At 36.8% G+C, this 26,886-nt stretch overlaps 1 protein-coding gene across 1 annotated transcript in view; it reads right to left on the reverse strand.

Annotated features, from left to right (window-relative positions):
- Nucleotides 1–26,886, reverse strand: part of Kul (Kuzbanian-like) — a 614,198-nt gene that overhangs the window by 194,855 nt on the left and 392,457 nt on the right. The window contains exon 5 of the mRNA XM_073962521.1: nucleotides 20,370–20,491. Within this exon, the coding sequence (XP_073818622.1) occupies nucleotides 20,370–20,491 (122 nt within the window). The remainder of the gene's footprint in view (nucleotides 1–20,369; nucleotides 20,492–26,886) is intronic.

Consider the following 26,886-nt stretch of genomic DNA (forward strand, 5'->3'; position numbering starts at 1 on the left):
TCCGAACATTTTCCAACCTTTGTGGGGGAGGTACCGCAAGGAGTGGACCGATATAGCCCATCTTCGAATTTAAACTATGATTCGACAAAATATTACAAAAGCCAAATTTTGGACCGAATCGGTGGAGTACTGCCCAGACGGACGGACATGGCTAAATCGATTCAAAATTGTTTGAAACGGATTTCGTCCAAACATGCTTGGGGTCTAAAACCATAAATGCTCAGGTATAAACATACCCCTACAAACATAACAACAAAATAAAATTTGTATTTACCGTCTAATTGCCCTCCACCAAAATACGCTGTGTATTCAGTTTTATATACTGTAACTGCACATTTATTTAATTAAGAAATTTGGAAATTTATTTATATTTCATAAAACGTACATATTTATGTTTATTTGCTCCATTCAAATTACCCAGATTTATTTTCTGCATACATAATAAACTAATTTATGTCAATAGTATCACATACATTTGAATGTAAATCATATCTTCTTAATAACTTTATCAATTGTAATAAATATGTATACACATATAAACTCTATTAACTTTATAAATTGTTTATCAACATCTAACAATTTATGACTGATTTTCAAATGTGTGTGGCTTTTTTAATTAAATGTAATTTTGTTACAAATGTTTATTTTATATGAAAAGATTTACTACTACGAGAAGATGGAAACCAAAACTATCTACCAGAGAATTGTAACGGAAGGAAGTGAGGGTAAATGCATGGTTGCCTCCATAGAATACATTTATACATCAAAGTGTTGTTAATAGCAACAGTTTAAATTCAAAGAAAATATTTCATTTAAAATAAAGATATTTCTTCCGTCTCTCACTCTCTTCCTATCTCGTTGTCTGACTTTTGTCTATCTTATTTCTAATTAAGTTATCACTCTCTGTAAATCCACTCGATTTACATAATTTTGTGTAAAAACAAAAACTTAACAGTTATAAAGGGAATATAAACAAAAGTTTAAGAATAGTAGAAGAATAAACAGAGAAAATGTGTCAGATCTTATAGGGCAGATAAGTAAATAAACACTAGAGGCAACGTTTGTATGCCTTGTAACACATTCAAGACAAATGAGAATTTAAAGATAATAAATAACAATTAATTAAATTTAAGTGAATTATAATACAGAAAATTTTAAAGACAATATCTAAGAAGAAGTAAGGAAAGGGATTAAGGAAGTATCTCAGGGACATATTGAAATTTTAAGTATTAATAAAACCTTTATATTATGTTTGATGAAAGAGTTTAAGTAATGGAAATGAGTTTCTCATTTAATTTGTAAAGAATTTGTAAGAAAAGGAAAAGATAAAATTTAGAGAGAATTTCTGAGTATATACCAACGGTTTACGTATGAGATACATTTGAGTTGATACTATTGTAAACACTAACCTAAATATGGTATCTTACTAAATATTGTTTCAAGATAAGAACTACAAAAAATTTAACTATTGTACCTCAGGTTACTCTGTGTTTAAAAGAATAGTATTTATTATAGTGGCTTTGAATTACACATTTGGCAAAAAGGAATTAGTAATAAACATGTGAATTTTACGTAATTAGGTAAAACGAAATATATCTATTCGATAAACATAGATTAAAACAAGTAAGAAAGTATCAGTCAACTGTGCTGACGGAGATAAACCCTCAACCACTGACCAAAAAAAGAAAGAAAAAAAAACAACAACAACAAATCAAACACAATAATTATGCCGTATATAAAATATATTGATTTTGTATGACGAATTTGCTGTAGGTACCGTAATGTGGGGCTATACGAAATCATTGACATATACCAAACATTTTTAGTAACAAAACTTCTTCATAAAGGACTCGAAGTATTAAATTAAGTTAAACTAAGTTTGGAATAAATTTTTTTTGCACAATAGCCATTTAAGTATGTGGAGCTTTTGGGCCATTATCACAGGAAGTACTGACTAATTTCAGAAAAATATCTCAGGAAGTGTGAACTTGCTCAAGAAAAAAATGTTATCGTCGTAAAGGAAGACGCAAAGACAACCTACTGAAAAATTGCAAAACGATCCGAGAGGAGCTCTTAAACGCCACTTTATTCTAATTTTGTGTGGGAGGTACCAGAAGGAGTGGACCTATATTGTCCACATTCCAACCTGATACATGACTGGATGAAATAAAGTCTGCACCAATCAGAAACTGCTGCGACAATTATCTTGCGGATTTGCCATTTCGGTTTGTGCCGTCAGGATTTCTTAGAGCTTTTAGTCCAATATCTCAGGAAGTATGGACTAGCGCAAGAAAAAAAATTTATCGTCATAAAGGACAACAGCATGGACAACCTACTGAAAAAAATTAAAACTATCCGAGAGGAGCTCTTAAACTTTACTATAACCGAATTTTGTATGGGAGGTACCAGAAAGAGCAGACCGATATAGTCCATGATTCATGATTGGATGAAATAAAATGATGTGCAAAGTCTGCACCAATCCGAAACTCCCTGCATGAATTATCTTGTGGATTTGCCCTTTTGGTTGGTGACGTCAGGGTTTCTTAGAGTTTTTAGGCCAATATCTCAGGAAGTATGGACTTGCGCGAGAAGAAAATTGTACCGCCGTAAAGGACAACAGCAAAGACAACCTACTGAAAAAAAATCAAAACTATCCGAGAGGAGCTCTTAAACTTCACTTCACTTAGGAGTGGACCTATATAGTCCACATTCCAACCTGATACATGACTGGATGAAATAATACGATGTGCAAAGTCTACACCAATCCGAAACTCCCTGCAAGAATTATTTTGTGAATTTGCCATTTTGGTTGGTGACGTCAGGGTTTCTTAGAGCTTTTAGTCCAATATCTCAGGATGTATGGAATTGCGCAAGAAAAAAATTAAACGACGTAAAGGACAACCGCAAGGACAACCTACTGAAAAAAATTCAAAACTATCCTAGAGGAGCTGTTAAACTTCACTTTATCCGAATTTAGTGTGGGAGGTACCCGAAGGAGTGGATCTATATAGTAAATATTCCAACCTGATACATGACTGGATGAAATAATACGATGTGGAAAGTCTGCACCAATCCGAATCTCCCTGCAAGAATTATCTTGCGGTTTTGCCATTTTGGTTGGTGACGTCAGGGTTTCTTAGAGTTTTTAGGCCAATATCTCAGGAAGTATGGACTTGCGCTAGAAAAAAATAATACCGTCGTAAAGGACAACCGCAAGGACAACCTACTGAAAAAAATTGCAAAACGATCCGAGGGGAGCTCTTAAACTTCACTTTATCCGTATTTTGTATGGGAGGTACCCGAAGGAGTGGAACGATATAGCCCATATTCCAACCTGGTACATGAGTGGATGAAATAAAACGATGTGCAAAGTCTGCACCAATCAGAAATTATCTGTGAGAATTATCTTGCGGATTTTCCATTTTGTTTGGTTCCGTCAGATTTTCTTGGATCTTTTAGGCCAATATCTCAGGAAATATGGAATTGCGCAAGAAAAAAATTGTACCGTCGTAAAAAACAACCGCAAGACAACCTACTAAAAAATGTGAAACGAACCGAGAAAAGCTCTTAAACGTTACTTTATCAGTATTTTGTGTGGGAGGTACCCGAAGGAGTGGACAGATAAAGTCCATATTCCAACCTGATACATGACTGGATGAAATAATACGATGTGCAAAGTCTACACCAATCAGAAACTCCGTGCAAGAATTATTTTGCGTATTTGCCATTTTGGTTGGTGCCGTAAGGGTTTCTTAGAGCGTTTAGGCCAATATCTCAGAAAGTATGGACTTGCACAAGAAAAAAAATGTACCGTCATAAAGGACAACCGCAAGGATAACCTACTGAAAAAATCAAAACGATCCGAGTGGAGCTCTTAAACTTCACTATACCCGAATTTTGTATGGGTGGTACCCGAAGGAGTGGACCGATATAGTCCTTATTCCAATCTGATACATGACTGGATGAAATAATACAATGTGCAAAGTCTACTCCAATCCGAAACTCCCTTCTAGAATTAAAAAAATTGCAAAACGATCCGAGAGGAGCTCTTAAGCTTCACTTTATCCTAATTTTGGGTGGGAGGTACCAGAAGGAGTGGACCTATATAGTCCACATTCCAACCTGACTGGATGATATAATACGATGTGCAAAGTCTGCACCAATCAGAAACTGCTGCAAGAATTATTTTGCAGTTTTGCCATTTAGATTTGTGACCTCAGGGTTTCTTTGAGCTTTTAGCACAATATCTCAGGAAGTATTTACTTGCGCAAGAAAAAATTTTACAGTCAGAAAGGACAACCGAATGGATAACCTACTGAAAAAATCAAAACGATCCGAGTGGAGCTCTTGAACTTCACTATACCCGAATTTGGTATGGGAGGTACCCGAAGGAGTGGACCGATATAGTCCTTATTCCAATCTGATACATGACTGGATGAAATAATACAATGTGCAAAGTCTACACCAATCCGAAACTCCCTTCTAGAATTATCTTGCGGTTTTGCCATTTAGATTGGTGACTTCAGGGTTTCTTAGAGCTTTTAGTCCAATATCTAAGGAAGTATGGACTTGCGCAAGAAAAAAAAATTTATCGTCATGAAGGACAACCGCCTGGATAACCTACTGAAAAAATTCAAAACGATCCGAGAGGAGCTCTTAAACTTCAATTTATCCGAATTTTGTGTGGGAGGTACCCGACAGAGTGGACCGATATAGTCCATATTCGAGCCCGATCTTTATCTAGAAGAAATAATACGGTGTTCAAAGTTTTGACCAAATCGATTGATCCCTTCGAGAGTTATCCTTCACACAATTTTACAGAAAATATTTGAACTTTTGTGGGGGAGGTACTTTAAGGAGTTGACCGATATGGCCCATCTTCGAATTTAAACTAAATTTGGACAAAACATACTTGGGATCTAAAACCGTTATTTCGATGCAATTTGTCAGTATAGGACACCGTCATCATATAACCCCATAGAACGGTACCTACCAATTTTCCTATTTTGAAATTGGTAGCCTCGATATCCCATCGGAAAGACTGGAATTTGGTATTTACTATTCGTTGGGAGTACAAAACCTTCCACCTGAAATTTGTCGGTATTGGTCCACGCCTTCATATAGCCCCCGAAGAGCGGTACCTCCCGTTTTTCGGTATTTTGAAGGTTGTGGCCTCAATATCCCACCGAAATATCTGAAATTTGGTATTAACTCTTTCATGAGGGTATAAAACTTTCCACCTGAAATTTCTCCGTATAGGTACACGTCTACATATAGCCCCCATAGAACGATACCTCCGGATTTCTGGTATTTTGAAGGTTTTAGCCTCAATATGCCTCCGAAATGACTGAAATTTGGTTTTAAGTCCTCCTTGGGGGTATAAAACTTTCCACCTGAAATTTGTCGGTATAGGTCACCGTCTTCATATAGCCCCCATAGAACGGAACCTCCCGATTTTCCGTATTTTGAAAGTGGTAGCCTCAATATCCCACCGAAAAGACTGAAATTTGGTATTACCCTTCATTGGGGGTACAAAATCCGCCTTGGACTCCCCCAGCAGAAGAGGAAAAATCCATGTTATAATGCTTAACCCAGTGCCCCGGGAAAAAACTTTTGTTAGTGGGAGTTGCCTAAATGAAACCACAGTGTACCAGTAACCACTTTAGATGAAAGAGTGTAGGGCTATACCACATTAATGTCAATCAAGACATTGTTACATATCGCCATGTAAATATGTGTATTGTTACAAAACTAGAACAGACAAAAAACATCCCATTGAAATAATGCCAAAAGTGAATGCCGAAGAAAATGTTGATTCATGTACAAATATAAATATTTGGTGGAAAGTAAAAAAGAAGTGTGAGTGAGTGTATGTGTGCGGATGTGATTATTTATATTCTTTATACACAAAGCGAGCAAATGATTTTCCAGTCTACTGCAGACATATAAAAGACGCGTTTTATGGCTCTATTAAATTGAAGGACTTTACTTGGAGATGTTTTTTGCTATTTGTTTTCTTTTTTCATTTTATATGCCAAATGGTATAACAGTTGTAAAGACTTATGCATATGACCGCAGAAAATTAAATAGTAAGGTGGAACGATATGAAAATTGGATGCAGTAAATGAACGTTGGGTGCAGTGGTTAGTGTGGTGGTCTTGCACACAGAAGTAAGTGGTTTTAAAGTTCCAATACGAAGTTATTTTGTTTACGGTAGTGTTTACGGTAGTTTATTTCAATAGGAAATATTTTTTTAGTTTTATGATCACATTAAATTGATGCTTATGATACCTTCGTGGAAGGTTATAACGTCAAAATTAATATCAGTGTTTTGATTTTAACTTTGAGCAGAATAACATTGCTTCAAAAGTTTGTTCTATGTTAGGTGATTTTTCTCGTTCCACCTTTATGTACCTCAGTATATCAACATTAATGCTGCATATGATATATGTTGTTTGCAGTATCAGATGTGTACATATGTATGTATACATGTATTTTTATGGAAGGTAGATAGCTTTTGTTATGAAACCCAACGTGATATGGCGTTTTTGAAAATGTATAGTATTTTCCGTTTAGTTAAAACCCTAACGATATCAACACCAATGTCGATGCCATAGCGCAGAAAAAAAACACACACCCATTCTCACACAACATGTCTAACATATGTTAACATTATTATATTTGTATGGCATTTTATTCTCTCAATTACTACTGCTGTCGCTGGCTATGTTTCTCCAGTATTCTGGTAAAAATGTGAAGGACGTACATTTGTAATAACCTTTAGAGAAGTTGTTGTAACATTAGACGAAATGCACAAACACTCCAACGCCAAAAGCTCGTTATACGACGACTGAATGTTGGCCATTACAAATAAACATAAAATTTAATTAGTTAAAAGAAAAAAACGAACGAACGAACGAACGAATGGCTTAAACAAATAACCAAATGTTATTTTCTCTTTATTTACCAACACATGTGACCATTTGTGTTGTGTTGTTGCCTGAAAGATCCTAGGAGAATAAAATAAATTTATTGCAAACAAAATGACAGAGTCTTGAAATTAAAATATAGGACATTATTTTTATGGAGTTTTTGAAAAAAAAAAGAAATGGGATAATAATTGTAAGAGGTAAAAAGGAACATAGATATGGGTCAAAAGAAAGAAGAAATACATTTGTATTCTAAGGTAGAATATAGGAATTCAGTTGGATGATAAATTGTTGTAACAGGATTCCTCCTGTATGTATGTATGTATGAATTATGATTTCCTGAGAAAAAGGCATAAATGTTATCCGGCCATCATCAAAATCAATGGACTTCTTCCTCTCTGGGATCCCCATGTAAGGACCCATCTTGGGCCCTCTTTCATTTGAAGTGGACTCTGACCTCCCCGTGGTGACACCTGGTTCAGCTCCCCACGCTTTAAAGGTAGTGAGCTAACATTTGCCACACCTTCACCCATAATAACTTTAAATACTTGGGTATGACGTCGGGCTAATAACACTTACCTCAAAAAAAAGGAAAGGAAACTCTCTAATGTTGACGAACCCCGAGAACTTTTTTAAATCTGCGCCTATGCTCGCACTCTTTATAGAAAAGGTGCAGTTTACGCACTGCCAGATGAACTTGAAAAATATAAGGCCAATATTACTCCCATACAGGAGATATGATGTATTGGGAGAGCTGTCACGACATCTGCTTTATTTGCGCACATACTGTCACTGAAGACTAGGACGAACAGACCACAGATATAATTTACGAGTGCTTAAAAGAAACAACAATGACAACTGTCATATTCGTGCCCACAACATTCAAATTGTTCGATGCGATTTTAATGCCAAAATTGGAAGGGAGAATATCTTTGGCCCAACAGTTGGGAAATTCAGTCTCCACAGTGAAACATCTGACAATGGTATGAGGCTGATAGACTTTGCAGCTGCAAAAAACATGGTAGTTAGCAGTACCAGATTTAAGCATCTCGATATTTAAAAGGGCACTTGGCTGTCTCAACACACAGAGAAGAGATATTGTTGGAACAATCATATTCTAAGAACAAAATAGTGTATTTTAAAAATCTTAATATATATATATTGTTGTTTCAACCATATATTTTTTATTAGGAAACATGATGACACAAAATATATTGTTGCGCCAACAATACATATTTTAAGAATTTTAAAATACACTATTTTGTTCTTAGAGTATGATTGTTCCAACAATATTTTTTCTCTGCGTGCAGACCAAAAAACAAGAAATCAAAGTTATCGCGTTGTGATAGAAGATATTAATCGAGCATGTTGCATGTACGACAGTTTCGTGGAGCAACCATAAACTCGGATCACTACCTTGTTGCAACAAAGGTACGTTCCCGATTAAACGTAGAAAAATAGAGTACGAACATACACAACACGGAAGTTGGACATCGGTAAGCTGCAATCACCACACCATCGAGTTAAACATCACACTGATGGATTTAGTACAGGCACATACTCCTATAGAGACCAGCAAAGTAATTTGATAACTGATACAGATAGAGTGCTCGGTATTGAATTTATACCATCGGGTCAAGATGAGGTAATGACAGCAATAAACCGGCTGAAGAATAATAAGGTAGCAGGAATCTATGGGTTATCTGTCGAAACCATTTCAAAACCGGAGGCGACACGCTGATAAGGTGTATGCAGCAGCAGGAAGAAAGCGTACCCGACCATTGGAACCTATGTCCCGTCCACAAGAAGGGAGATAAGACTGTGTGCTCAAACTATAGGGGCGTAAATCTCCTCCCTAGTGTCAGAGATATTGTGCGATCGACTACAGTCTACGGTCAACGAAATAATTTGGCCATACCAATGTGGCTTTAGACCTGGCAAATCCACCATTGATCATAAATTTGCCCTGAGAAATTTCTGTAGACGTCAAGAGGCTTGAATTTTCTAAAGAAATTTCTGTAGATCTCAAAAGGCCACAAGGCGTGGATTTTCTAAAGAAATTTCTAGAGACATCAAAAGGCCACAAGGCGTGGATTTTCTAAAGAAATTTCTAGAGACCTCAAAAGGCCACAAGGCTTGGATTTTCTAAAGAAATTTCTAGAGACCTTAAAAGGCCACAAGGCGTGGATTTTCTAAAGAAATTTCTAGAGACCTCAAAAGGCCACAAGGCTTGGATTTTCTAAAGAAATTTCTAGAGACCTTAAAAGGCCACAAGGCGTGGATTTTCTAAAGAAATTTCTAGAGACATCAAAAGGCCACAAGGCGTGGATTTTCTAAAGAAATTTCTAGAGACCTCTAAAGGCCACAAGGCGTGGATTTTCTAAAGAAATTTCTAGAGACCTCTAAACGCCACATGGCGTGGATTTTCTTAAAAAATTCTAGAGACCTCAAAAGGCCACAAGGCGTGGATTTTCTAAAGAAATTTCTAGAGACCTCAAAAAAACACAAGGCGTGGATTTTCTAAAGAAATTTCTAGAGACCTCAAAAAAACACAAGGCGTGGATTTTCTAAAGAAATTTCTAGAGACCTCAAAAAAACACAAGGCGTGGATTTTCTAAAGAAATTTCTAGAGACCTCAAAAAAACACAAGGCGTGGATTTTCTAAAGAAATTTCTAGAGACCTCAAAAAAACACAAGGCGTGCATTTTCTAAAGAAATTTCTAGAGACCTCAAAAAAACACAAGGCGTGCATTTTCTAAAGAAATTTCTAGAGACCTCAAAAAAACACAAGGCGTGCATTTTCTAAAGAAATTTCTAAAGACCTCAAAAGGCCACAAGGCGTGGATTTTCTAAAGAAATTTCTAAAGACCTCAAAAGGCCACAAGGCATGGATTTTCTAAAGAAATTTCTAAAGACCTCTAAAGGCCACAAGGCGTGGATTTTCTAAAGAAATTTCTAAAGACCTCAAAAGGCCACAAGGAGTGGATTTTCTAAAGAAATTTCTAAAGACCTCAAAAGGCCACAAGGCATGGATTTTCTAAAGAAATTTCTAAAGACCTCAAAAGGCCACAAGGCGTGGATTTTCTAAAGAAATTTCTAAAGACCTCAAAAGGCCACAAGGCATGGATTTTCTAAAGAAATTTCTAAAGACCTCTAAAGGCCACAAGGCGTGGATTTTCTAAAGAAATTTCTAAAGACCTCAAAAGGCCACAAGGAGTGGATTTTCTAAAGAAATTTCTGAAGACCTCAAAAGGCCACAAGGCATGGATTTTCTAAAGAAATTTCTAAAGACCTCAAAAGGCCACAAGGCGTGGATTTTCTAAAGAATTTTCTAAAGACCTCAAAAGGCCACAAGGCATGGATTTTCTAAAGAAATGTCTAAAGACCTCTAAAGGCCACAAGGCGTGGATTTTCTAAAGAAATTTCTAAAGACCTCAAAAGGCCACAAGGAGTGGATTTTCTAAAGAAATTTCTAAAGACCTCAAAAGGCCACAAGGCATGGATTTTCTAAAGAAATTTCTAAAGACCTCAAAAGGCCACAAGGCGTGGATTTTCTAAAGAAATTTCTAAAGACCTCAAAAGGCCACAAGGCATGGATTTTCTAAAGAAATTTCTAAAGACCTCTAAAGGCCACAAGGCGTGGATTTTCTAAAGAAATTTCTAAAGACCTCAAAAGGCCACAAGGAGTGGATTTTCTAAAGAAATTTCTGAAGACCTCAAAAGGCCACAAGGCATGGATTTTCTAAAGAAATTTCTAAAGACCTCTAAAGGCCACAAGGCATGGATTTTCTAAAGAAATTTCTAAAGACCTCTAAAGGCCACAAGGCGTGGATTTTCTAAAGAAATTTCTAAAGACCTCAAAAGGCCACAAGGAGTGGATTTTCTAAAGAAATTTCTGAAGACCTCAAAAGGCCACAAGGAGTGGATTTTCTAAAGAAATTTCTGAAGACCTCAAAAGGCCACAAGGCATGGATTTTCTAAAGAAATTTCTAAAGACCTCAAAAGGCCACAAGGCGTGGATTTTCTAAAGAAATTTCTAAAGACCTCAAAAGGCCACAAGGCATGGATTTTCTAAAGAAATTTCTAAAGACCTCTAAAGGCCACAAGGCGTGGATTTTCTAAAGAAATTTCTAAAGACCTCAAAATGCCACAAGGAGTGGATTTTCTAAAGAATTTTCTGTCGACCTCAAAAGGCCTCAAGGCGTGGATTTTCTAAAGAAATTTCTAGAGACATCAAAAGGCCACAAGGCGTTGATTTTCCAAAGAAATTTCTAGAGACATCAAAAGGCCACAAGGCGTGGATTTTCTAAAGAAATTTCTAGAGACATCAAGAGGCCACAAGGCGTTGATTTTATAAAGAAATTTCTAGAGACATCAAGAGGCCACAAGGCGTTGATTTTATAAAGAAATTTCTAGAGACATCAAGAGGCCACAAGGCGTTGATTTTATAAAGAAATTTCTAGAGACATCAAGAGGCCACAAGGCGTTGATTTTATAAAGAAATTTCTAGAGACATCAAGAGGCCACAAGGCGTTGATTTTATAAAGAAATTTCTAGAGACATCAAAAGGCCACAAGGCGTTGATTTTATAAAGAAATTTCTAGAGACATCAAGAGGCCACAAGGCGTTGATTTTATAAAGAAATTTCTAGAGACATCAAAAGGCCACAAGCCGTGGATTTTCTAATGAAATTTTGTAGATACCTCAAAAGGCCACAAGCCGTGGATTTTCTAAAGAAATTTCTAGAGGTCTTAAATGAAATTTCTAGAGACAACAAGGCCACAAGACATGGATTTTCTAAAAAAAATTCCTAGAGACCTCAAAAGGTCACAAGGCGTGGACTTTCTAAAGACATTTTTTAGAGACCTGAAAAGACCACCAGGCGTGGATTTTCTAAAGAAAATTTTTAGAGACCTCAAACGATCAAAAGGCCACGAGGCGTGGATGTTCTAAAGAAATTTCTAGAGACATCAAAAGGCCACAAGGCGTGGATTGTCCAAAGAAATTTCTAGAGACCTCAAAAGGCCACGAGGCGTGGATTTTCTAAAGAAATTTCTAGAGACATCAAAAGGCCACAGGCGTGGATTGTCCAAAGAAATTTCTAGAGACATCAAAAGGCCACAGGCGTGGATTGTCCAAAGAAATTTCTAGAGACATCAAAAGAACACGAGGCGTGGATTTTCTAAAGAAATTTCTAGAGACATCAAAAGGCCACAAGGCGTGGATTGTCCAAAGAAATTTCTAGAGACATCAAAAGGCCACAGGCGTGGATTGTCCAAAGAAATTTCTAGAGACATCAAAAGGCCACAGGCGTGGATTGTCCAAAGAAATTTCTAGAGACATCAAAAGAACACGAGGCGTGGATTTTCTAAAGAAATTTCTAGAGACATCAAAAGGCCACAAGGCGTGGATTGTCCAACGAAATTTCTAGAGACATCAAAGGCGTGGATTGTCCAACGAAATTTCTAGAGACATCAAAGGCGTTGATGTTCTAAACAAATTTCTGGAGACCTCAAAGGGCCACAAGGCAAGGATTTTCTAAAGAATTTTTTTAGAGACCTGAAAAGGCCACAAGGCATGGATTTTCTAAAAAAGGTTTCTTCGATAAATCCCGAAGAAGACCCAAGAAATGTAGATCGACACCTATAATCTTTTTATAAAGCAGTCTACGTTCAAAGATATTCCAAGCCATGTCTGAATTTAGTATCACCGCAAAGCTCATTCGCCTTTCTAACATGACATTAACTAATACTAGTTCCTCACTTAAAATAGGAAAGAACCTCTCCGAAGAGTTTAAAACCAAAAGAGGTTTTGTATAATGAGACAACCATTCGTGCGGTCTATTCCATATTCTGCTGGAAAAGGTTTTACGAACGTTTCTGGCGACGAAAATGGTTGACCACGTCTTTTTTTCTTGATGTGCTGGAATCAAATGAAGTCATTGGATCCCCAGTCAGGGCTGTACAGCGCACGACCCATCAATTCCACGTTTTGTTCGGTCAAACAGGTGCTGGTTTGAATCGATGTGTGAGAGCTCGCACTTTCATGATGCAGAAAGATTCTCGTCTCTTGTTCGTTTTTCGAATTTCTCAGGAGACTTCAGGCAAACAAATTGTAGTGTAACACTAAGAATTAACCGTCCTATATTTCTCAAGCCGTATAGTCGTCACATCGATGCACTCTTGTCGTAATTATCCACGTCAAAAGTTGTGAAAAATATCGGACGAAAATGTTCACAAGTAAATTAAATTTTATTGCAAAGTGATTTTTTCAAGTCACTGTAAACAACCCAACACATGGTCGTATGTCCAAAAACACCGTCAAATGACGCCTGGCGACACAGCGTGTTGCCTAGGCCAGAAGGTTTTCTATTGTCCCTCGTAAGAACGAGCGATGATGAACCCGCTAAAAAGGCGTATAAATACGGACCGCATTGCAGTACACGGAGAACTGGAAGGTCAAGGCTTCTACGGAGCCTACAAGTAATAGAAGACGAGATCAAAAATCGGGGTTTTCCAAATTGGAGAAATAAAACAATAAACAAAGAGGAATGGATATATTTTCTTAGATCGGCTTATGGAACAAATGTTCTGCAAAGGGGCAGCTAAGTAACTACGTAAGTAATATGAAATTATAGCCTGGGTAATAGCTACAACATCGCCTTTGAAAATATGCCAACAATTTCAAATAGTTTACGAAATATGAGCCCAAGAAAATTTACAAATTTTCCAAAACTTAAAAAACTGCAAGTCAAAATGTGGAAGCTCGATTTTCACCGTGAACGTATGGTATAGTGGACTTGTTTGCTGCGTACAATTCCAAGAATAAGCGCCAGTTAAGATGTTCAAATCCCCCACCCTAACGTATACCAACTATTGGCTTTGATTTGTTTTCGAATTCTCGTGGTAGATGCGAATAAAACTTTGCAAAGGAATAAAACTTTGCATATTTCCCCATAAGAATAAGAATTTGGCGATACCGACCTCTAAGTGTTATTCGGCCATTATTAAAATTGATAGGCTTCATCTGAACGGAACACATGCAACTCCTTGAGAGGATTTGATCCCTTCATTTCGCTGGTATAAAATTTTAAAAATTCGAAATTCATTCATTGTGTGCCTTTCCCTCTTTGCGAATATGGCTGACAAATCTACAATTTTATTAAATAATTTAAAGAAATAGTTGGACATTACAACACCTGCATAATTCCCCTAAAATGTCATGACAAATAAACAAAACTGCCTAATTGAATTTCTTGCTTTTTATTTTGCCAAACAATACAAATTCACTAATAGAATAGAACTGAAATGCATTGATAAGGGAATCATAACATGCAACTTTCTGTTCATTTGTTTGCGTCATTCTTTCTTTCGTTCTATGGCTATGGCTATTGGTTTATCTATTGGTCTATCTAATCATTTCAACAAACCCAATCAAGAGCAGCAACAATAAAAGCAAAGATAAAAACTGAAATTCAATTACCCAAATTTCATTTCCTGTTTGCTGATCCCAGGAAATTCAAGACAATCTGATAATTTAATTAAAAAATCCTTTGGATATGTATTTTTCATACGGATACGCTTGTGTTATCAGTAAGCCTTGATAAAGGCATGTCCATCTATGTATGTGCGCATTCTACCTCCAGGCAGGAGATTGAGATAGAATTGAAAAACTAAATAGAAAAGAAGAAACACCAAAACTCCATTGCTTGGGGTTAAATGTTGTCGTTGTGGAGTGTGACTGTTTTCTCACACAATTACAAAACAAATGTGGGTCATTTTGCAGCATAGCAGGCCACCAGCCAGGCCAGGCTAACCCAACAACAATCATTTCATGTTTCGTAAATCCTTAAAAGAAACATTAAGTTTTCATTTTTATGTATTTAACTATTTATTACCCAATTCTTTCACTCAAACCAAACAACAAGAAACCCAAAAAAAACCCCAACGAAGGACTTCCAAGAATTCGCCAGCAAACAGCAATCTAAATTCCCATCATACAAACCTAATGTTAGAACGCGCGCTCTGCCACTTGAGAAATTCTGCTCCACTATTCTCCTTTTTAGGGTTAGTTGCAATAAAACTTGGAAAATTGTTGAACGTAACTAATGCTGACATAAAATAACAGCAGGATTTCGTTTCGTTTACGTCTTGTTTTTTGTTTTTCATTTGGAATTAAACTACTAGAATCTCCTCTTAAGTAAAAGGACAAAGAGAGGAGATATGTAGGAAGAGAGGCAAGTAGACAGCCACACAATCAGACTAAAGTAAATAATTGTGTGAGTATCTTAGTTTGAAGTAGCAAGTGGAAAGAGGAGATGGTATAAAACTCTAAATGAGGGTAAAATTGGAATGGGCAAAAATTACCGGCCAGCGTGTTACATAAAATACAGGTGTTATGAGTTAGGTGAAATTGGAATTTTTTTCGAAAGATTTTCAATTTGGAAAATTTATTTTCTGTAATATGTTATTATTTTAGTTCCAGAATGACGGAGCTATGGACACAGAGCACAAGGAATATTTTAACATGGCCAAGCGTACGTCGTAGGTAACGTAGGGGATGAAAGATACCAAGCAACAGCGCGGACCGGCTTTAAAATAGCGAAGTCCAGGACTCATTTTGTCTCCTCTTTCATCTCAAGTGGGCACTGACCTCCCCGTGGTGTCACCTAGGGAGCTGCCTTTAACGCCAGCTAAAGGTTGTGAGCTGGTACACGCCGCGCGTTCGCTCATAATAACTTTAAAAACTTGGGTTAGGCATTCGGCTAGTAACCCATCCCTCCAAAAAACATACATATGACCGTTATCCTGCCCATGGAATGGTGATTTTAATGCCAAAATTGAAAAGGAGAATGTCTTTGGCCCAACAGTCGGGAAATTCAGTCTCCACACTGAAGCATCTGACAATGGAATGAGTCTGATAGACTAAACAGCGGTAAGAAACATGGCAGTTTGCAGTACCAGATTTAAGCACCTCGTCATTCATAAGGGCACCTGGCTGTCTGCAGACCAAAAAACAATAAATCAAATTGATCATGTTGTAATAGGTGGAAGACATTCATCGAGCATGTTGGATCTACGCTCGTTTCTGGAAGCAAACATAGACTCGGACCACCACCACCACCACGAAAAGACACAACTCAGAAGTTGAACATCGGTACGCTGCAATCAAAATAGATAGCCACAGCATATTCCATTCAACTGGTCCAATTGCTTAATCAAAGCACTCCTCGTCCTAATAACTTATCAGCACAGTGGCAAAGTATTGTACACTCCATGCAAACAGCAGCAAAATCCATACTTGGATACCAGAGACCTCCACCAAAGAACCCATGTTATGAACAGGAATGCAGTGCTGCTACCGAAGAGAAAATGCGGCATATAGAGCTACAAGGGAGAGATATCGGACGAAAAGGAGAGAGGATAAACGTATTTTCCGCTGAAAAAAGAGAAATGGGAAGGGGTAGTGTGAAAAAATCGAGTTGTACAGGATGCCAGAATGAAGTCCGAAGATTATACATACCAAAGAGTGAAGCATCAAACTGATGGCTTTGTTGGTCTTGTAGAGACCAGCAAGGTAATTTGGTAACTGATACATATAGTCTAATGTGGATATGGATATGGAAAGAGAATTTTTCCAAACTAATGGTATCCAATAGTAGCGAAGACGACGAAGATACCACAGATCCAATCCCTTAAGGTGGTATTGAATGTGTACCGCCCCGTTAAGGTGAGGTAAAACAAGTAAAAAAGTATCAGTCGGCTTTGCTGGCAGAGATATACCCTCAGACTATCTGAATTGAAACTTTCATCTACAGAGAGATCCACACAATTGTTTAACCATTTTACAGACAATTATTAAATATTGGAGGGAAGTATTGGAAGTTGTTGCCCATCTTCGAACTGAAACAAAGTTTGGACAAAATATGACGAACGCCAAATTTTGGACCAAATCGGTTGATCAGTTCGAGAGTTATAGCACATTTTGGGCTATTTTATCAAGGAGTATGGACTTGCCTCTGAAAAAGCTTTTACAGTCGCAATTGAGGCAACAAATGAAAGTTGCTACAACAGAAATCAAGGTGGATCGAGAGCACGTCTTAAAGTTAACTTATCAGAAATTTTGTGTGGGAGGTACCCGAAGAAGTGGACAGATATAGTCCATATTTAAACCGGATATACATCTGGTAGATATATTAGGTTGTGTAAAGTATGTACAAAATCGATCACTCCTTTCAAGAGTTACCGTGCGCACAATTTTTCCCAACAATTTTGAACTTTTGTGGGTGGGGGGATACGAAGCAGTGGACCGATATGACATATTCAAACTTAAATTAAGTTTGGACAAAATATTACGAAGCCAAATAACCGAATCCGTTCGAGAGTTGCCTTGGGCTCTATGACTGGTGTCATAGGATTTTTTTGTACCTTTCACGCTATTTTCACAGGAAGTATGGATTTGCCCCAGATGAAACTTGTACCGTCGTATGGGGGGCATGGAATACAAGTTGTTATAACAAAAATCAAAGCGATTCGAGACCAGGTCCTAAAATGATTGAGTCTATACTGGAACCTGATCTAAGACTGGTAGAAATTTCACTATAAGCAAAGTATCAACCACATCGGTTACTCCCTTCAAGAGTTATAGTGCGCACAAATTTTTCGAACATTTCCGAACTTTTGTGGGGGAGGTACCGGAAGGAGTGGACCGATATAACCCATCTTCGAACCTAAACTAAGTTTGTACAAAATATTACGAAAGCCAAATTTTGGACCGAATCGCTTAATCCGTTCGAGAGTTATCGTGCGCTCTAGCCAGACAGACATACAGACGGACATGGCTAAATCAACTCCAAATTGTCTGAAACGTATTTCGGCCAAACATACTTGGGGTCTAAAACCATTATTTCTATCAGGCACATTTTCCCGTATGAAAGTGTATATACCCTCGTTAGAATAAATGCTGAGGGTATAAACAGCAATAAGCCGGCTGAAGAATAATTTGACAGCTGCAGCCGATGGCTTACCAGCCAAGCTCTTCAAAACCGGAGGCGACACACTGATAAAGTGTATCAGCTAGTTAGCACCTTCTGGCGGGGAAGAACGAGTACCAGACGATTAGAACCTGAGCATCTTGTGCCCTGTCCATAAGAAAGGAGATAAGAATGTATGCTCTAACTATATGGGCATAAGTCGTCTCCCTATTGCCTACAAGATAATGACTGGCATATTGTGCGAACCACTAATGCCTTTTGTCAACGTAATAATTGGGCCATGCTAATGGGGCTTTAGACCTGGCAAATTCACCATTGACCAGATATCTACACTGCGGCAAAACCTGGAAAAGATCCAAGATATGCAGATCGACATCTACCAAATTTTTTTGAAAGCCCCCTACGTTCCAAGTTATTCCAAACCATGCCTCATTTGGGTATTCCCGTAAAGCTCATTCGGCTTTGTACACTAACATTAACTGAAACTAGGTCCTCAGTTAAAATAGGAAAGAACCTAACCCAAAGAGTGTAGTACCAAAAGAGGTTTCAGACAAGGAGACTGCCTTTCGTGTGATCCTTTCTACATCCTGCTGGAAAAAAATGCAAACGAGATGCAAACGTCAAATGCACCAATAGCCACATGTCGCTAGTTTATGTTGACGATATAAAAATCATGTCTTGAAAATGAGCGATGGTGATCCCATTATAGCGGCATATAAATACAGGTCCAATATTGGTTAACACAGAACTGGAAGGTCGCTGCTTATATGAAGTCTATAAGTGGAATACGATATCAAAATACACAATATCCAGAATTGGCAAAATAAAGCAACAAATAGAGAGGGGTGTAGATCTTTTCTTAGTTCGGCCAATCTAAAAAAATGTTCTGCAGATGGCCGGGTACGTAGGTAAGTAAGGGGCGACCATAGTTTTAAAGCCCAATAAAAGCCATTTCTCATAAATTTTTTCCAAGCAAACTACTAAACTTTTTTGGTAGATTTGTACTTTTCATCTGAAAGATCACATCTTTACCTATTTTCAGATTTGCTTTTTCTAGCCCTTCATCTGAAGATAAAAAATAGGTTCATTGTTTTTCAGGTAGAGTTGGCACCGATTTCAAAATGCCATTTCGAGAAAAAACATGTTTTTATGCTACATACCAACTCTGTTCCCGCCTATGCTAATACATTTCTGTGTTCAAATTCAATGTTTCTCCATCCCTCGTTTTTTCTCGAAAAATCCAACATATCTAAGCAACTGATACTTGCAATAATGGTGACATTATATTGCTAACTACTTTTGTATGTTGGTGAAAAATAAACCCGAGTGTCCTTGACGTTCACTGCTGCTTTGCTTTACTAGGTTACTGATGTTTAAATAAGAATGAGTTGTAGCTTTAGTTTGCCACACTAAATGTCGACATGATATTAAAACTCTCCGTCCTCCAAATTTATATAGCTGCACATAGATTCAACAAACTTTGTCCTAACAGGATTCAAGAGGATACTGCAAGTAGAATAAGAAGAGTACAAGCAAGTGCAACGCAACATTTCGGCAAAGCACGTCAAGCAGGAAGACATAAAACTTTTCTGCCAAAATGAATCTTATTTGCAGCGACAACAACCAGCTGGAATTATATGGCAACTACAACAAAATGAAATAAAGACAAACTCCCAGGATTTCCACTACATGTTAATCTTATCCAACAATAAACCCATGCACACAGACACAGACATTTTGTGTGTGTGTTCATGTGATAGTAGACTACAGGGTTTTGGTCATTACAAAACGTTAACAAGTAAAAGATGTCGTCGTGAACAAAGTTACTCTTCACTTCGTTTATGAGTTTGTTAAACTTTTCGGCATAAGCGTATTGCAATTTATTTCTTTTTTTAGTTATTTTCTCTTTTTATGGAAGCGGAGCAAGGAGGAATTTGTTATTTATTTGGATTATGTTTTGAAATATTTTTATAGTGAATTAAAGGCAATTTTATTTTCAACAGACTGTTGTTGTTCATTATAATGATATATGGAGGGAGGGATGTTTGTAAGTGGGTTTGTCGCGTTATCTCATAGGGAGATTAATTACAGAAATTTATGGCAATAATTTTAAGAAGATTTACTAGTTGAACAAAAGCAATTTCCATAAATTTAAAAAAAAAAAAACATAGGCTATAGCGGAGATACCTTTATAATAGAGAAGCAATTAAGGAATGCCATAAAATAATTCAATGATACCGAAGATTATAGATTTTGCTAGATTTTTTAATTATTTTTAAAAAGTTCTTATATAACTGGACATTAAAAATTTAGGGATGAAATCGAAATCTGTAACTATAGTCTTCCAAAAAAATCGTTTTAACTACAACTTAATTTAGAAATGTGTTATTTATATAATTTTAAACAAAACTGATATTAATCTGAATTAATTTACAGTTTTAACTTACCCTCTAAGGATCCTGTGTACACCCGGGATATATCATAATCCATGGGTCCATCTGTACTCTCAATGTGAACATCACTGGCGAATACAGATAAAGGATCTTGGCGCAGCACTAAACGAAATTCTCTGCAAAGAAAAAAAACGAAAAAGGACACATTAATGTAATTGCAAAAATATAAAAACAATGGAAATTAAGGAAATTGAAAAAAGCATAAAATGAAAAACATAGTTACACATGTATTTCCAGCATTTTAAAAGTTTGGAAAAAATGCTGCAATAAAGGATATTGCAAGAAGATGGCCACAACAACAGACAAGAAGAAAAAAAAAAACAATAAAATACAATGTCTTATTGTTGTTCTTCTTCAATTCAAATTGAAATGTTCCGACAATAGTTGAAATTGAAAATTTCCCAGTCTAAAACAGAAAGAGAACACAAAGAAAGTACCACACAAACCACATGTACCATTAAAAGGTGTTTGAAACCATATTCAGCAGGGTTGTTTTCATGAAATCCTACATAAATTGTTGTAAAATATGGATTTAGTTCCAATGGGTGTGCTGTGCTTAGTTAAATGAAAGGAGTGTTGTACAAAAGCCATAAATCTAATAAAGTCGTAAATTGTTCATTGCATGATAATTTTACAACGTGTAATGAGTTTGAAATAACCAATTTTCAGTTTGGTTTTTTCGTTATTTTGTCGTATGACACTAATTAAAGAGGAATGGTTTAACTTTCCCGTAGTGGGATTCTATAACTTTTAATTTGAACTCAAATTATGGATTACAGTTTAAATAAAATGTGACAACACTTTAGAGTACTAAATTTTAAGATAAAAAAGCGCACTAAGAAAGGTCCAAACTCTGATGTGAAGTATAAGAAGTATATCGTCACCATAAATGCCGGAAGACGTAACCAACAAAACGAAAACTTTACAGGAGAAGCAAAAAACGTTATAAAATTAAAAACTGTTTTATGGATTATTAATCTTATGAAGGCGAGTATATGGGATATTATCGATCATATACGAAGGGTAATAAGTAGTGAAACCAAAACCGCTGAAGTGCTTAGTTTTGAGATCCTCCATTACAATAAAATCTGCAATATTATCCCATTTTCCGAAATGCCATTTCTTGAATAGGACCGTTGTTTTTGAACGTAGAAGCTTGAAATTTTGCCAGAGCATGTATTTTAGCTTTATGTATCAGATTACGTCAAAAAACGAATTTCGATTTTCATGTCGGTTACGTCTTCGGGCATTTATGGTGACGATATGCATATATTTAAGCATGATATCCCAGCAAAAATTTGCGAGCCATATGAGCCGAAATAAAAACAGGCTGACAAATAATGGACTATTTCTTTAAAATTTTACAAATGTAGCAGAACCTTTTACATAATTCATTACTAAGTAAAGAGTAAACGCGTACAGTGTGTGCTTGTCTTACTAGAAAGACGAGAGTTGTTCGTTGGAGTGGTGCGATATGACAAAAAAGGGTGAATTTTCTACATTTTCGACTTTTTGACCATGAAAACGAAGTTTCTTCTAAATAACATATTCAGACAAATGGTGGAGAGAGGAAGTAGCTACGACTTTACTCAAAAGGGTCATAATTTCAAATATTTAAGGCACTATGATCCCAAGAAAATTTGCAAATTTTCCAAAGAGAAAAAACTGCAGGTCAAAATGTGAAAGCTAGATTTTCACCGTAGTTGTTGTTGTAGCAACGCATATATGTTCGTTCGTGTATTATTTCAGTTATCAAGTTCCTCTTTATCCAGACTCAAGAATTCCGCAACCTGGTCTAATTGCGTCCATAAAGAATGAGGAGACAGGTGAGTGGGGCTAGCTGGGCTGTTAAATAGATGCAGAGTATCGTGTTGTCCCAAACCACATGCTGGGCATATGTTGGGTATCGTGTCGTCAATTCTGGCCCGATAAGAATTGAGGCGGCTGCATCGTCCGGATCTTAACTGAGCTAAAACCACTCGTGTTTGCCTTGGCAGCTGGCGTTCTTCTGCTGCGATGGATGGGGGATGTGTTTGTGTTCACCGTAGTGGTATTGCCTAGTGCACAATCCCAAGAATCAAAGCGCCCATTAATATTTTTTCCTGCCATACTAATCGCCGCACCATAATATAAATATGTACATTAGTGTATAATGTTGTAAGCTGGAAATCAGAATTTAAATTTAATAAAAATTCAAAGTATGGTGAGATTGAACATCATCAATTCTATGATCTTTTTGAAATTTTTACCGAAGTGATCTTTTTATCCCGTTCAGAAAGACTTAATGTTTTCGTGTGCAAGACCATACTTTCTCAAAAAGCATTAAAAATCTGTGACAACCAACTAAAATAAAGATTTTTGCAGATACAATTAAAAATATCCTCAGTCACAATATCCTAAAAATTATCTTAAACTTCTTAACCATTAAAATTCGATCACAAAAATTGGGTGACGTAGAGGATGGGAAAGATACCAAGCAACGGTCCTGAACGGCTTTAACATGGCAAAGCTTATATTGGTCCCTCTTTTATCTCAAAATTACATGTGGTGTCACCTAGGGAGCTGTCTCTAACATCCGTTAAGTGTCCGTAAAAATTTGGGTTGGGCGGTGAAAAAATAAATAACAAGTAAAAAAAGTTTCAGTCGGCTTTGCCGACAGAGATATACCCTCAGCCTATGTGAATTGAAACTTTCATTTCAGTATTTTGTGGCCTTTTTTGAACATGCCGACGAAAATATGGATTAGGATTAAAGCTCAAAAGTGTTGCAGAGGAGGTACTTAAGGGAATGCACCGACATAGTCCATTATGAAGATGGATCTTATTTTGGGAGTCATATCTTTTCGATAGATATCGCACCCACTAGTCATTTCAGTGGGTCATCGTATAACTTTTGGACCAGTATGCATGGACTTGTCCCCGGAAAACATAATATCGCTATAAACAGGACCACTTAGACACAAATCTTGAACTTTTGTGGGGGAGGTACTCTAAGGTACCTCCATTTTAGAAGTTAATCTAAATTTGTCCATAACGTTTTGGACATTTTTTGAATAATCGGGGGAAGTACCGGAGGTTGTGGACAGGTATTGCCTATCTTCGAACTAAAACTATGACAAAATATGACGAAGTCCAAATTTTGGACCAAATCGGTTGATCAGTTCGATAATTATCGTGGTGCCACAGTTCTTTTTACACCTTTCGGACTGTTTTCTCAAGCAGTATAGACTTGCCCTGAAAAAACTTTAACCGTTGTAATTGAGGCAGCGAATATGGACAAATATAGTCCATATTCCATATGGACCAAATCGGGCAATCCCTTCAAGAGTTATGGTGCGAACAATTTTTCTGAACATTTTTGAACTATTGTGCGGGAGGTACCTGAATGAGTGGGCCAATATGGCTTATCTTCGAACTTAAGCTATGTTTGGACAAAATATTGCTAAGTCCAAATTTTGGACCGAATCGGCTGATCCGTTAGAGAGTTATCTTGCGCTCCAACCACTACGCACCATGTCATAAGGGATTTTGGGGGGACATGAGGTAACATCCGACAACGGAATGAGACTGATCGATTTTGAAACGGCAAAGAACATGTAGTGAGCAGCACCAGGTTCCGACACCTCGACATACACAAGGCCACGTGGATATCCCCAGATGAGAGAATAAGAAATCAGATTGATAATGTTGTGATAGACGGAAGTCACCCCAGAACCAATCGCAAATGGCAACGTTGAATGTCTACCACCTAGCCAAAGCGAGGTTCTGACAGCTTTTAATCGGGTGAAAAACAATAAAGCCACAGGAGCTGGTAGATTTTCTGCCGAATTGTTCAAGACCTGTGGCGAAATTCTGATAAGGAGTATGCATCATTTAATTTGCGAAATTTGGCAGGAAGAGAGGATACCCAATGATTGAGCCATATCCTACTATGTGTCGTACACAAGAAAAGAGACAAGAGGGTTTCTACAAATTACAGAGGCATACTTCTTCTACCCATCGCATACAAAGTGCTGTCGAGCATACTATGTGAATGTATAAAACCCATGGCCAATAAAATAATCGGTTCATACCAATGCGGCTTTAGACCTGGTAAATGGACAATTGACCAAATCTTCACACTGCGCCAAATACTGGAGGAGATCCACGAAAGACAGATCGACACATACCACTTGTTCGTCGACTATAAGGCCGCCTTCAACAACCCAATTAGAGCAAAAGTGTTCGTAGCCATGTCTGAGTTTGTCATTCCTGCAAACCTAATTCGACTATGCAGGACATTGTCTGACACAAAATAGGAAAAAACCTCTCCGATCCTTTAACACATAACAAGGTTTCGGGCAAGGTGACAGATTATCGTGTGGCCTATTTAACATCTTACTGGAAAAGGTCATACGAGATGCGAATATATACGGCCAGAGATAAAAACATCACAATAAACAACAAAGATATCGCTGATTTACAGATAGCGTGACATAAATACGTTTTCTGAGTTAGCAATTTCCATTTTTTCTACAACTTCTAGTTTACTTTATATATGTCAAACTTTCAAGTTGATGCCTCTAAAACTCAATGAGTTACAGCTCATTTAATGCGAGGTTAGCATGAAGGTTATGGAGCACTCAAACACTTCAAGTCATGTTTAATCTTGCACAGAAATTTAGCACTAATATCTGGCTAGCTGTTTACAAAATGTGGTTCAAGTAGATATTTTAATATTTGTGTAATAATCTTTATAAGTTGGAAAGTCAAATTTCAATCACCAACTAAAAAGGCGTTTTGCTCGAAACTGGATTATTTGAGATGTATTACTTTTTGAGTAAATGAGTGATATAATGTTACTGGCCTACGCAGATGACATGACATAGTATAGGTCGATCAACGCGAGCCGTAACAGCCACCTTTGCAAAAATTGAAAAATAGTCTGCAAAGTGTGTCAACGACGATAAGACAAAGTGTATGTTATCGGATCAACTGTGGATGTTAATAATTACAATTTCGAGGTAGTAAATGGCTTTATTTACCTCGGCACCGCCATAAATAAAACTAACAACATCAGTTTTGAAATAAAGAGAAGAATAATATTGGCCTACAGATGTTATTTTGGTGGAAGTAAACAGTTTCAAAACAAAACAACTTTACTACTACTACCCGTACTTATGTATGCATGGAGCATGGGTACTTGCGTTAACGGTGAATACCGACTTTATATGAACCACGAGCTATACCATCCGACTGACATCAATATAGTGAAACTTATCGAACTACAACGATTGCGGTGGCTGGGCCATGTCAGCAGGATGGATAAAGATTCCCTCGCCAGAAAGGCATTTGAATAAGAGCCACTTGATCACTCAGTATACGCCCCAAGGGAAGGCCAAAACTCCGATGGAAAGACCAAGATAAAGAAGATATCACGAAAAATGACATCCAAAAATCGAAATCTATTCTTACTTCTTCTTACTGAACAAAACGTTCTGTTTAGTATAAAAACCATTTAAGTAAATCCAATGTACCGTGGTGCGTATGATTATTTTTCTGGCTATCTGTCTTAAATTAATACTTATTCGAATAGATGCACCCTACTTATGTACGATCGTTGGAACGAATTAAAAACATTTAAAAAACATTCAGTTATCCTTTTGTTTTGTTAGTTAATATAAAAGTATGACTCTGACATAATATTTTCCCTGATATCATTTTTGTCTTTCATATCAACTATCCAGCCCCAACAGCAAAAGCGAGCGCCTTAAAGTCACTATAACAAGAAGGTGATACAATAATACCAACTGATATCTTACTTTGCTGTCAAAACATATTTTTAATCAAAAATAAATAACAAATAGTTCTCTTCTCTTCTCGAAAAATATTTCACCGTTTTCTTCTATCGCGCAAAAATTGTTGACAGCAAATGAAGACTACGGCCTGAATTCGCCTTTTGGCAAGCAACATTGTCAACTGTATCACTGACACAAAAATTAATATTTTATTGATGAAATAACATTTTCAATTAGCCTCTATCTCTATTACGTTTCACAATAAATTGCTGTTATGAAAAATCGGGTAATAATTGTTGAATAATGGGAAAACAGGAAAAACAACACCCACAGATGGTCAGAGGGCTACCAAATTTTATAACGAAAACTGTTATTATCTTTTAATGGTCTCTATAAAATAATAAATTGACTGTATCGGCTTATAATACAGATGGACTGACTAGCTGACAAGGCGATTGGCCACCATTATGGGTGTAGATTTTATGAGTTTTCAGTAAAAGACAGTAATTTTTACAATCCAAGCGACAAAAAAAGTCATCAACTTTCTTTATAACTCATAAATAACGAAATGTGAAAATAAAAATAACTTTGTAGGGAAGATTTGCCTTTCTTTTTAAAGATGAGTGGTGCTTTTGCTGTGTAACTGAAGAGCATATGTCAATGTACAAATGGGTGTATTAAATGATTGATGAATGGACATTTTTAAAGTAATTAAATTTCCAATGAAGGAAATCA

Source organism: Musca autumnalis, unplaced genomic scaffold, assembly GCF_047663935.1.
Source record: "Musca autumnalis isolate F117 unplaced genomic scaffold, ASM4766393v1 scaffold_1, whole genome shotgun sequence".
Taxonomy (NCBI): domain Eukaryota; kingdom Metazoa; phylum Arthropoda; class Insecta; order Diptera; family Muscidae; genus Musca; species Musca autumnalis.